Raw genomic sequence first — 14,032 nt, 5'->3', positions numbered from 1 at the left:
CACCACCAGCGTCACCTCTGTTCAGCAGCGATCGTGAGGGGGGTCCATTCTACTCTGCTCGGCTCGGCGATTCAGTGTTCAAAGGGAGGCGTTCATCAGCGACGGACACCGAGAGGAGGAGGCTCGGCTCGATTCAACAGATCTGCAGGCTCCCAACGGACGGTATCAAATATGAGTGACTGACTGTCGTAAACGATAACAGACCCCACGTCCCCAACAATATTGCAGAGATAGTTTGTTCATTTTTGGACCACAGTGCTTATATGAGACGATTCTAAGATGATCCGATGTTATTCTCCATGCATGGAGAAAATGACTCCCGCGACCCAGGGGACGAACGAGTGACGTCAGGACTTCTGTACTCACATTCTGTACTGACAACATTGAAATAGTACCGGTGTTTAAATGAGCAAACATTTGGAATGACCATTTATATATTTTGATATATTTAAAGTTAACTACGTTTGCTGACTGTATCACAAAAAAAGCCTGGGAAAGAAGAAGACGAGAGATATGATTAAATGTATCTTTATTTTGTATTTATTTTTTGAAGATGTTTTATCCGTTTCTTAGTTTTCCTTCTCATGTTGTCTGACAACGTTACGCCGCGCTACACTCGGAATGGAAGCCCATGCAGGCGTTGTAGTATATTGATAACCCATATACACATAATACACTTAAAATTATGTAGTCTATATCCCGTAGAACTCTAGACAGCCTTAGAGGCTATGTGTTACCCCTTTTCTCCTTCCCTTTGTTGAGACAAATAGGCATGCTCTGATGTGATGTATAGGCAACATGTCGTTATACCAAGTCACAAATACACATACTGCAGAAACACCTGGATTGCATCCACATCACAATGTTATGTTATGCCATGTATTTCACATTGCATAGTAATGAGTTGTTGTTTAGATATAGGTTTACCTATGTCATGTTTAAAAGTAAGGCTATGTTCTTAAGACGTGGCATGTAGGGCCTTTTGATGTGGTGAAGCGCCAGGGCCTTGAGAGGGGTTGATCCGTCACTGGGTCAAATAGGTCATAGGGTTCCCATGCTATGTTGGAAAGTTTATCAATGGAGGTGACTACCATCATAATATATTCTATTATCTTGAGACATTCCTTAGTTACAGCCTTAGTTACGTATTGGTAATGGTCACACACACACACACACACACACACACACACACACACACACACACACACACACACACACACTCACATGGTCACATGCATTTAGTGCATGTGAATAGACACTCCGTATATAAGCACCTCACTTTCCTCCGTACTTTGCTTCTCAGAGAACATTTTCCTGGTTAGTCATGATTTGGAATGCTTATTGATGTCCTGTAATAAACTCTAAATTGGAAAGAAAGGACATTGCCTGGACTGCCTCTTTTCTGCCTGGTATATATATATCCACCTATTATCAACACTCAATTTACTACAAATCTGGCGAGCTTAGCTGCGGACGATTACAACCTGTAGTATCATTTCTCGAGGGGACGTTGGTAAGTTGTTTGGCTGCTTACTGCGTTTCCACGAACAGGTTAACGGAAAGAACCTTTATTGATTTGGCGTTGGGGTGTTGTATAATGGTGGGGATATGGCCTTTTGTTGCAGGCAGAGGGAGTCCATGTTACTTTATTTGTAGGAACTACGGTTGCTAGAAATAAAGACAAGTACATACAATAAATGTGTATGACATAAGTAAGATATAACAACAAAAAACTAGATAAAAAGTGGAAAAAACACTACACACCTGCATGTAGAAAAAAACAGGGATGTGGGCAGAGAAACAAATCTACCTTCTATGATGTCACTGAGCATCATGAAGGTAGTGAAAGACCCACCCACCTCAGACATCAGCAACATTATGATCTCACTGAGCATCATGAAGGTACTGAAAGACCCACCTCAGACATCAGCAACATTATGATGTCACTGAGCATCATGAAGGTACTGAAAGACCCACACACCATCAGCAACATTATGAAAATTACAAAAGTATAATTGTCCGGGTGAAAATGTTTAGTGTTCTAGGGTTAATGCATAACGGTCTCGTTGATATTCACCGTCCAGCAGTGTCCCCGTCGTTAGGTAACGCTCGGCTCGCCTGTGGTCCGTCAATGAAATGATTCCCCGCCGTCCGCCGCCATTATAACCGACATGGATTTCTAAACAAACTCTTTCAATGCAAAATGCTGAGTTCAAGATCAGGTGAGTTCAGAAAAAAGCAATTCTCGGGTATGGCATGGAAAGGAGAGGAGTGGCATTTCCATTTCTTTCACCATAGTAAAATGCTGCATGCATGGTCTGGAAAGGGCAGTTGTTTTACAGACGGGTAAAAGGGCAGGTGCTGAAGCCCCCGTTGATGTCTATGTGTGCACGTCCCTGGTCTAGTTACTCTGTGTTTTTTCTCCAGACTGCTGCAGAACTGGTAGTCTGGTTTCTCTGTGTGTGAGCGTTAGGGTTGACAGTAAGGTGTTTGATTTTTGTTTTTGTTTTATTATTCTCCAGACTGCTACAAAACTGGTGGTCTCGGAGGAAGATGAAGAAGGGAGGGGGCGTGGGCCACAACGTGCAGAGCAGCAAGGCACAGCTTCCCCAGTGGGACAAGGATTGGAACCTGCAACCCATGAACGCCCATGGGCTGGTGGACGAGTACCTGGAGATGGGTAAGATTTAGAAGACTTTCCTGGGGGTCTTTATGTGTGTAATATGTGGTTTTAGATATTTTAGCAGTGAGCCCAGTGTCTCTGATGTCATTGACACTGGGCTCACTTACTTCATGGACTACATGTTGTCTCAGTAAGACAGCCCTCCCCCTAACCACAAGGAAGAGCATTGCACCAAATCATTATGGGAATTGTAGTCCAGGAAGGAAGTGAGCCCAGTGTCGATGACATCAGAGACACTGGGCTCACTGCTAAAATGTAAAATATCTAAAACCACATATTACACACACAAAGACCTCCAGGAAAGTGTTCTAAATCTTCTAAACGTCATTAACATATATATTTTTGCAAAAAGGGTGAAGTGTCCCTTTAACACAATCAGCGCCGGGATTTCTTTCGAAATAGAAGCTTGGGGTGCCGGGAAGATATGGCCGCTTTTACTCTGTAAGACATCCCCCTTTTTCTTCTCTCGTTTGTTATCAATGAAAATGCACTAGGACGTGTGCAACCCGTCGGTTGGATTAGTTATGAATGAAAATAACACTCATCTTTTACTTTCTCTAATAACAACCTAAAACATGAACCTTTGTTGAAAAACAAAACAAAACAAAGTTGTCCTTTAAAGGGCCACTTCACCCCTTTTGCAAACAGATTATTATTATTTCAATGATGTTTCGGAGACAAGAAACACTTTCCTGGGGGTTTTATGTTGGTAATTTGTGTTTTTAGATATTTTAGTATTTCAAAGTGTCCATGATGTCATGGACACTGGGCTCACTTCCTTCAGTTTGATTTCACCACCATCTTCTACTCTAGTGCTTCAGTTTGGTTTCACCACCATCTTCGTGGCAGCCTTCCCCCTGGCTCCCATGCTGGCTCTGCTCAACAACATCATCGAGATACGCCTGGACGCCTACAAGTTTGTCTCACAGTGGAGGAGGCCCATGCCCGCCAGAGCCACTGATATAGGTTAGTTAAACTATGTATCTATCTATCTTAGCCCGCAGCACTTGCCCTAGCCTTGACGACCTTACAGGCGTATATGCAAAGGCTCAACTTATGTCACCATGTATTCACCAGGTATCTGATAATGTCCTGTTGGTTGTCATGGTTACCACCAGGTATCTGGCACGGCATCCTGGAGGGCATCGGCGTGCTGGCCGTCATCACCAACGCCTTCGTCATAGCAATCACGTCGGACTACATCCCCCGTTTTGTCTACGCCTTCAAGTATGGGCCCTGCGCGGGCCAGGGATACCGCAGCGAGAAGTGAGTACGGGCCCAGGGATACCGTAGTCTCGCGTTGCCAGACTGTTGCCTCTCATAATTTTCAAATTATTCCGTCATACAGTCTGGAGCAACGGAAGCTCTGATCATGAGTAAAATATAAATGCTTCCTTCATACAGTCTGGAGCAACGGAAGCTCTGGTCATTAGTAAAATATAAATGCTTCCGTCATACAGTCTGGAGCAACGGAAGCTCTGATCATGAGTAAAATATAAATGCAAGGAGAGGCAAGGAGGCGGTATACAAAATGTAAAAATAGTAAAAAGGTGCTCCTGGGATCAATCGGGATAACACATCGATATAGAGCAAAGAGGAGATCCGGGCACACTTAATGTTAAAAGGAGGAAAACTTTATTGAACCGACATGTTTCGACCTATACGGTCTTCATCAGGGCTAAAGTATAAAATATTATGCATACAGTCTGGACTCTGTAGCAACGGAAGCTCTGATCATGAGTAAATATAAATGCTTCCGTCATACAGTCTGGAGCAACAGAAGCTCTGATCATGAGTAAAATATAAATGCGTCCGTTATACAGTCTGGAGAAACGGAAGCTCTGATCATGAGTAAAATATAAATGCTTCCGTCATACAGTCTGGAGAAACAGAAACTCTGATCATGATTTTTCTCCAGATGTTAGCAAGGTTACGACATGGCTGTGTGGTTTTTCTTCTCCAGATGCTAGCGAGGTTACGACATGGCTGTGTGTTTTTTTTTCTCCAGATGTTAGCGAGGTTACGACATGGCTGTGTGTTTTTCTTTCTCCAGATGTTAGCGAGGTTACGACATGGCCGTGTTTGTTGTTGTTTTTTTCTCCAGGTGTTTGCAAGGCTACATGAACGGCAGTCTGTCTGTGTTCGACATGGCGCTCAACGACAGCCACGCCCCCTCGCGGTACTGCCGCTACAGGGACTACCGGGCGCCGCCCTGGAGCCCCGTCCCCTACGACTTCACGCTGCAGTTCTGGCATGTCCTGGCGGCCCGGCTGGCCTTCATCATCGTCTTCGAGGTCTGGACATGTTGTTTGCATTTTTAACACTATGCCACACTATGCCACACTTGAACTTGTATATAGAGCTTAAACCCTGCTGTGAATTGACAATTAATACTATTATTTTACTGTATTTTTGTTTCTGCCGCTAGGCAACACTTGCTTCCATGGTGTGACGTCATCAAAATCCAAAAACTCGGTCCACATACTTGCATGCGCGCGCGATCTTTAGCTGCGTTCTTCTCTGAATTGAGGCTCAGATTGAGCTGATATGAAGGTGAGGGACGATGTTAGGAGCTCAATAAAATATTAGCGTAACCTCCCGGTTAACATAATAGCATTTCTATCGCTAGATTAGGTGATCCTTGGTTTCACGAAAATGGAAGATTACTACTTCTGGTTCACGCGGCCGGTTCATGGGTCTTTTTCACAGCCTTTTTCGTGCATTCTGTTGGCACTGGCACCACTGATTTGGAAGCACTTCACCCATATTTAACCGACAGAGGCCTCTTTTCCCAGGAGGAATTTTGTAAAATAGACAATACAAAAATACATATTTAGCCACTTGTTCGAATGCCCCCGCCCACTCTCTCTAATAGCAACCTAAAACATCAATCTTGGTTTGAAAAAAAACAACAAGTTGTCCTCTTAAGTACAGTACTCATAAGTAAATGTGTACTTGGCTACTTTCCACCACACTGATTTTGTTCCCTTCCCTTCGTCAACAGCACCTGGTGTATGGCATCAAGTCGTTCATCGTCTACCTGATCCCTAACATGCCCAAGGACCTGTGTGACCGCATGCGGCGCGAGAAGTACTTGATGCAGGAGATGATGTACGAGGCCGAGCTGGAGCACCTGCAGACCTCCCGGAAGAAGACCGGGCAGCGCTTCCACCACGAGTGGCCTTAAGACACGCACGCACGCACGCACGCACACATGTGTCTCGCACGCATCACACACACACACACGTGTCTCACACGCATCAGACACATCAACCAGTGTTGGGGGTGACGTCGTTACTGCGGTGACTATTGCCCATAATTCCGACATCCCATTACTCCGACTGCGCAGCTTTTCCGTGTGGTTATGGTTAGGGACGGGATTAGTAATGTGGTGAGGCACATAGACATAAGAAAGGTAGACACCTCTTCCGGCTCTGGGGGGAATGCTCTCAAGGGAGGGCACGCTTCCGTGTTGGTGCCAAGGAACGTTAATGAAAGGAAAGGACCTGAGTCACGTGACTGGACGCCGCCATGACAACACCCATGTCCATATAACTCTATGGGCACACGTTCCGCCCTCGGTTGGATACAGGTCGCTCCAATGAATTCGCCCTTTGTCAGCCTTCTGATTGGTCTCTGACTGACTAACCAGCAGGCTCTTTCTGCCTTGTTCCGCCCTGTTTCCGCCTTGTTTATATTGAACATCTTTTTGGGAAAAAACTAAAAACAAACATGATATGCCCAGTTAACATGCTGCACCTGTGATGTTCCTTTTTACTGACACCAAGTTTAAAATAAGAATTGAGTGCACAGAATATCAATATGAAGCAAGTGAAAAACATATTATTTCAATGGTAGTGGATGGAGAGAGAGGATTTTTGTCCAACCACGAAACGGCAACCAATGGGTGCGAAGAGGGGCACAACCACGGGCGGGACTTGACAGGGTGAATTGCAGCGGTGAATGAGTTATCTACCTTTCAATGTCTATGGCGAGTCGGACCAACGCACCGCCGGAATAACGCAACAAAGATTTTTGGGTAACGGAGTAACCCAAACACGTTAGTTTTGCACTTACGGTACTCGGTTACTTAAGTTACCTTTTCCCAAATAGTGGTGTTATACTTTGTTACATTCAAGTTGTATAAGCAGATCTACAAGCTCACGATGCATTTTGAGCTTGTAGATCATGTGGAGCTCCTGTGGAGCTGACATTCCATATGTTGATCCTTCCCCATCCATCCTTCCTCTTCGATGTCTCCCTTTTGACTGATACCTGTCCATTCAAACTCTAGACCGGCCTGACCGGCAGCCGGCGAAAACTAGAGTTCTCAACAGGCCTGAAGATTAAGGCCCGGCCCTACCTGGGCCCCTCATCAAACCCTGTACACTCAAGACACTGCCCTTGCTGCCACCCTTAGATCTCCATATATGTAGCTGACCTGTTCTGACATTCCATCTGATCTGACCTCATCAAACCCTGTACACTCAAAACACACTCCATATATGGTCAGTACAGAATTAATTCCATATGTTGATCTGACCCCCATGCCAAAGTGCCGACGCTCGCCCCGCAGTCTGCTGTCACCCAGGCGGATATGTTGATCTGACCCCCCATTCCAAAGCGCCAGGGCTCGCCCAGCAGTCTGCTGTCACCCAGGCGGATATGTTGATCCGACCCCCCATTCCAAAGCGCCAGCACTAGCCCAGCAGTCTGCTGTCACCCAGGCGGATGCGTGCACACAACCTCGCCGCTTCTCGCCCTCAGGGCGTCTTACTGGTACTTGTAACGTAGTATATAGCCTAGTTCTGCATTGCAATGTTGATACTTTTACTTAAGTAAGACATTTTAGTACTTTTTTTTCACACCACTGGACTGGACACAGCTTTGAGAGTCCTGCTCTGTGGGACTCGACGCACCAAAGAAGAATCCCTCCTCGGTTTTCTCCTCTTCCATAATATTCGCCGCCGAGACCGCCATCTGGTGGCTGATTTTGTAACTCGAAGACCACCAACCATTCATCTCTGTGGAGAACCGTCTTGTTTTGAACGGTGTTTCACTCGGAAACGGAGAAACAGGAAAAAACATACATTTTGTAACCGGCGATCATAGCATTTATAGAAATGAGCCACATATCAAGCTTGTTTTGATCATAAAATGCAACGTGGAAAAAATGCGTTCCCATAGACGACATAAACCAGCAGACATTTCCCTTTTTTTGTTCTCATTGTTACGAGCACGAACAGAACAGAGTTGTGAACCATAATCAAATCCTTTTTTTTTTAAGCGTCAAAAGACGATCTCGGCGGCAAATTAGTTAAAAAGCAACACCCTGGACTGCACCCGGACTTCTCTGCAGATGACTTCTATACATTCCTCCTCAGACGTATACAGTATGACTTCACGTAAGGAGCCTTCCTTTTGGCACTCTCCTGGACTCATAGGGCCTTTCTCATTGGCCTGTCGTGGAGTCATCATGTATGTATTTCTTGGTCTTCCCAAAGTCCTGGACTCCTGGTAGGGCTCGGTTCCATGGTCCTGGATCATGTATAGTGGTCTTCCATTTGGAACCCCGCCCACAAAATCAAGCAGCCCATTTTGAGAACTCCTGATGTATGGGGTCTCCCCAATCCCCCCCCCCCCCCCCCCCCCCCTGGCTTCATGTAGGAGTCTCCCCATTGGCCCCCTTGGCTTCAAGTCGGAGTCTCCCCATTGGCCCCTTGGCTTCAAGTCGGAGTCTCCCCATTGGCCCCCTGGCTTCAAGTCGGAGTCTCCCCATTGGCCCCCTGGCTTCAAGTAGGAGTCTCCCCATTGGCCCCCTGGCTTCAAGTCGGAGTCTCCCCATTGGCCCTGTGTGGTGTCCCGGCTACTTTAGGGAAGTTCTGTGTAATTGTAATGTTTGACTATGCATCTCTCTCCATGCGTCAGGTTCTACGGCTCTGATTCTGGTGACGTGTTTTATGCAAACGGACTGTAATTACATTACATTCTTCCTACAGCATGCCCAGTTCTATTTGCATTGGTGAGTTTATATTAAAAAAAGAAATAGAAAAAAATCCATCGAAGGTGTAAACATTCAAATATTTGATAGAGGAACTCTGTGGAATGTCAAACGCATGGTAATAATATTAATAATATTAATAATGATGTTTTGTATATTTATTTTGATAGATTGTCTTGACTGCCTGGTCCTGCCTGTGTGTGTGTGAGCCTGTACGCGTGTGTGTGTGTGTGTGTGTGTGTGTGTGTGTGTGTGTGTGTGTGTGTGTGTGTGTGTGTGTGTGTGTGTGTGTGTGTGTGTGTTTGTGTGTGGTGATAGTGCCTCCAGTGGTCGTGTGTCGTCGTCGTCACGTCGTGTGCCTGCTTGCGGCTGCACATGCGCGCGGCTCGCGGTGTGAAATGTGAGTGCAGTACGTACAGTAACCGCTGATCTCAGCGAATGGCTTTGCAATAAGTATAGACAGCTGTTATAATCACCATGTGACTCCTAGAAATCAGTGATGTTAGTGTGTTTTACCCTATAGCGCTGGTCTATGTTGTTAGAAGGACTTCTCCTAAACGTTATGGTGCTTCTAGCTCTGGTCCATAGTGTTAGAAGGACTTCTCCTTAACCCTGTTACTTATAGGTCTGGTCCATAGTGTTAGAAGGACTTCTCCTTAACCCTGTTACTTATAGGTCTGGTCCATAGTGTTAGAAGGACTTCTCCTAAACGTTATGGTGCTTCTAGCTCTGGTCCATAGTGTTAGAAAGAGTTCTCCTTAACGCTGTTACTTATAGCTCTGGTCCATAGTGTTAGAAGGACTTCTCCTTGACCTTAACACTATGTTACTTATAGTTCTGGTCCATAGCGTTTAAAGGACTTTTCCTTAATAACACTATGGTACTTTCGTCTCTCTACAGATCTTGTCAATAGTAAAATTCCATTGACCAGATTCTTTTCGTTCCGGTGCAATATTTTCTTTTCTCGCCAAAAAGTATATTTTAAACGTGAGGTGTGTGTGTGGTTGGCTCCAGGTGTTCCCACTAACGACAGTATTCTAGGCTTTTGACTCCTCTAAACTCTGCCCCAAATGTTCCAGAACGGCCTGTTATAGCGCCACCATGAGGCAGATTTTCACATTTTTACCTAGGCCTATAACTTCACCGATCTGCGTGAAACGTTGCATGCACACTCCCTAGAGGCCAAGGAAAAAACCTTAGACCTGCATTTTTCACATCTGCATTTTATAGCTTCAACGGCTACAGGCTTTAATTCCAACACTATACTATTGGTCCGAGTGTCATTAGACCGACAACCTACCTCTAACCTAACCCTAACCGCAAGCATGTCCGACCGTTGTTTCCGCATGTCGGATCTTTGGTGTGTCGGATCTGCGTGTGCATCCCGTGCCACCAGGAGGCCGACTACTGTAAAACCCATTCTTTGATATTACTCCTCCAGATTCTCTCCAATAATCCCGCAAATCGTTACACACTATCTATATAGGCATGTGCACGAGACGGATCTCTCCGATATTTCATATTCCATCCTAATTGGCTAACATTGGCTTTCAAAGTTTGGAGGATTGGCCCGTTTTGAACAAACAGCCTCAAATCATGAATGCCTTGTACAATTTACGTGACATTGTTCACGCACTTTCCTACTAGGCTGAGGAATATATCCCACCCATTTCACATTGGAGTATTATAGCGCCACCAGGATGCCACAATAGCCTACCTGACCTTGTGGAGATATGGGCACTTTTTCTAGCTATACTATGGTATGACATGCATTCATCATAGCATTCTGTTTTTACCAGTGCAGTGGATGTTGGCACAATGTAAAACCAATAATAATAAATAATAATAATAATAATAATAATCGAATCGGGAGGTGAGTGAATCGTCCCACACCTAACGTGTGAATGAAGTTAGGTAAACTCCATCAATAAGTACAAATGTGCAGTCAGTATATGAATGATGATGATCTCACATTTAGTTTTTTCTTCCTAAGAAGCAATCAAAGGCATAATGCTTTCATTTATTCTTTACATAATATATTTTACATACATGTATATTTGCACTGGAGTGCAAAGTGCACGACTGTGGCGCAAACATTCACAATAATACCTAGAAATGGCATGTTGTGTTTATTCTTTATTGCACATTTATAACATATCAGAATCTTATAATTTGATCGTCTAGTTGCAGTGACATTTGAACGCATAGCTTATAATCAATTACTACATTGATTTGTGCCCTGCATTTGCAATATGGATGAACCTATACATATATATATATATATATATTTGAATTGATGTTTTATTTATTTTTTATTTATCTTGATCCCAGGAGGACCAGACAGAATGTTTTGAGATTCATGAACATCTATATGCATGTTTGAATCCTTAGTGCTGCACATCCATCCACCTTCAACACATTCATAACACAACGCTCAACAGTACAGTACGTGCGTGCGTGCGTGCGTGCGTGCGTGCGTGCGTGCGTGCGTGCGCCTAACTGAGAAGTGACGTTTATTAAACCATATGGGGGTTTAGTTTTGTCTAGGGATGTCCCAATATTGACTTTTTTTGCCGATATCCCGCTATTGTCCAACTCCTAATTACCCGATACCGATATCAAACGATATCGATATATGCGGTTGTGGAATTAACACATTATATGCCTAATTTATATTGTGATGCTCTGCCGGATGCATTCATAAATGTAAGGTTTTCCAAATGAAAATAAGCATTTGACAGAGGGGCTGCCATCCTGCAGCCTCCAGGAGAAAAACTGAATCTATTTATTTTCTTTATACAAAATTAGTTAATAGCACTATTAGACTAATAGACTCTTCTTCAAATACTAGAGCATGTCTGAAATAAATATCAGCGCTACATCGAGCTACATCGACATGTAACTATGAAATAAATGCTTAAACATGTAGCTAGGTGTAATGTTAGAGTCCACAGAAGTGAACCTTTCAAGCCTGTTTTCCAGGGACGTCGCTGACGATTCGGGAGAGCGCTGCGTTATCTCATGCAGATCGGCTTCTTTTGCCGTTTGTGAGGAAGCACACATGTGCGTGCATTATTACGCGTTTTTTTTATTATGAGGGTCGGCTGGCACTTTTTGTCACATTTTGTTGCCCCCCTCGGCGTGTTACCCTACTATTGTGCGTATACGTAGCGACAGCGCTGCTGTTTTCTCCACTCGCTGTTTTCTGCAAGACATCAATTTCTCTATGAGCCATATCTCCAAAACTGGTGAACAACCAATGTCAATTTGAAGCTATGATTCCCTTTTCATATGACATTTGATAATTCAAAAAAATCCAATGGCAGTCCCTTAGTCAAATTTGGTCACATCTTTATCATATATTCGGGAGAAGCTGTATTTTCGGACAGCACATTTTTATATCATCCGATAATATCGGGATGGCGATTATTATATCCCACAGTTGTAGTCTGTATAATGTGACCTTGTTGTGTTGGAGGTATTTATTTTTGTTGAATCTTTTTCCACAAACACAATGAATGCTGCACGGTGGTGTAAAACGCTGCTGTTGTTTCACCTCTTCTGATGGCAATAGTGAAGTGTAAACATTACACTGCGTTACTCATTACTACATGTGTATGTGTATGTGTATGTGTATGTGTATGTGTGTGTGCCTGTGCCTGTGCGTGCGTGTGCGTGCGTGCATGTTGTATATAAATTATAGCTTTGGTTACACAGTTCCCTGGACATTAAATGAAGACTTCACCCATTTTCAACCTATCTTCCTCAATCCTCACTAATGGTCATTATAATGCAATTTTTGTCTACCCTGTCTGTGTCTCAGAGGAGGGCTGTGGACAGTTCAGAAACCTGTCTACTCACTCTGTGTCTCAGAGGAGGGCCGTGGACAGTTCAGAAACCTGTCTACTCACTCTTTGTCTCAGAGGAGGGCTGTGGACATTTCAGAAACCTGTCTACTCACTCTGTGTCTCAGAGGAGGGCCGTGGACAGTTCAGAAACCTGTCTACTCACTCTGTGTCTCAGAGGATGGCAGTTCAGAAACATTCCTACCAGTAACATCATCGATGGGGAAATCCAATCTAATTGAAACCGCAGGCTTTTCTATTCCTGGAAAGTTAGCGTGCTAAAATGGAAGCCATTTTAGAACGCTGGAAACCAATTTTTGTTAAATTGTATTTTCTTTAATGACTAATGATGATGTCACCGGTAGGCGGGTTTCTGAAGTGTCCACAGCAATTATAGAGCACCGAAGTCTGACGTACTTTACACATCCTACCTGGGTTGCGTTCTTTCCCCCCTACATTTTTATATATATTGTTTTTCATTGCGTCAAATGAGAACTATGTTCCAAAGAAAATCTAATTATCCCAGTGGTTTGGGAATTAAATGACGGCTTAGAAATCGCAAATGTTACTAGAAACGGACGGTATCAAATATGAGTGACTGACTGTCGTAAACGATAACAGACCCCACGTCCCCAACAATATTGCAGAGATAGTTTGTTCATTTTTGGACCACAGTGCTTATATGAGACGATTCTAAGATGATCCGATGTTATTCTCCATGCATGGAGAAAATGACTCCCGCGACCCAGGGGACGAAACGAGTGACGTCAGGACTTCTGTACTCACATTCTGTACTGACAACATTGAAATAGTACCGGTGTTTAAATGAGCAAACATTTGGAATGACCATTTATATATTTTGATATATTTAAAGTTAACTACGTTTGCTGACTATCACAAAAAAAGCCTGGGAAAGAAGAAGACGAGAGATATGATTAAATGTATCTTTATTTTGTATTTATTTTTTGAAGATGTTTTATCCGTTTCTTAGTTTTCCTTCTCATGTTGTCTGACAATGTTACGCCGCGCTACACTCGGAATGGAAGCCCATGCAGGCGTACAGCTGTATGCACTACAAAAAAACATTGAAATGTATCAAAACAACTGAGTACCATCAAATCATTTGGATATCACTCTTTTGTGTAAAATAATAAATCATGGATTGTATCTTTTACATCACATTTGAATTCTGTTGTTTTTGTATGTATGCTATTGTGAAGCAATAGCGCTATTGTAAAAAAGGGGTAAAAATTTCCCCGGGAAGTTAGCGAAAGGTGATGCTTGTACTTATGAGCCGTACGGTACAACAGCTTGCTTTGATCCAAAAAACGCAATTTGGAAAAATAATCAGAGAGAAAGGGGTTTTAAACTACTGATATACAGTGACGTGATTAAAGCGGGTTGTGTTTGCATGTTTGGAATTGTAACAGCTGAAATCAATAATATATCAAGTGAAGGTGGGGGCCGCATGTGGCCCCAGGCCGCCAGCTACGGAAAGGTGAT

At 43.7% G+C, this 14,032-nt stretch overlaps 2 protein-coding genes across 2 annotated transcripts in view; both read left to right on the top strand.

Annotated features, from left to right (window-relative positions):
* The window catches only part of LOC306923739 (anoctamin-3-like), a gene marked incomplete at its 3' end in the record, with an annotated part of 39,568 nt that extends 33,698 nt beyond the window's left edge, over positions 1 to 5,870 (top strand). Inside the window, exons 18-22 of the mRNA XM_079502012.1 lie at positions 2,523 to 2,680; positions 3,497 to 3,649; positions 3,802 to 3,949; positions 4,788 to 4,977; positions 5,688 to 5,870. Coding sequence (XP_079358138.1) covers positions 2,523 to 2,680; positions 3,497 to 3,649; positions 3,802 to 3,949; positions 4,788 to 4,977; positions 5,688 to 5,870 — 832 coding nt within the window. The remainder of the gene's footprint in view (positions 1 to 2,522; positions 2,681 to 3,496; positions 3,650 to 3,801; positions 3,950 to 4,787; positions 4,978 to 5,687) is intronic.
* Positions 1 to 14,032, top strand: part of pkp3a (plakophilin 3a) — a 486,421-nt gene that overhangs the window by 326,112 nt on the left and 146,277 nt on the right. The window lies entirely within an intron of this gene.

The sequence above is a fragment of the Electrona antarctica genome (genome assembly GCF_951216825.1).
Source record: "Electrona antarctica genome assembly, chromosome: 5".
Taxonomy (NCBI): Eukaryota; Metazoa; Chordata; class Actinopteri; order Myctophiformes; family Myctophidae; genus Electrona; species Electrona antarctica.
Note: the sequence above shows the minus strand (reverse complement) of the source record. Positions and strands in the feature narration are given on the sequence as shown.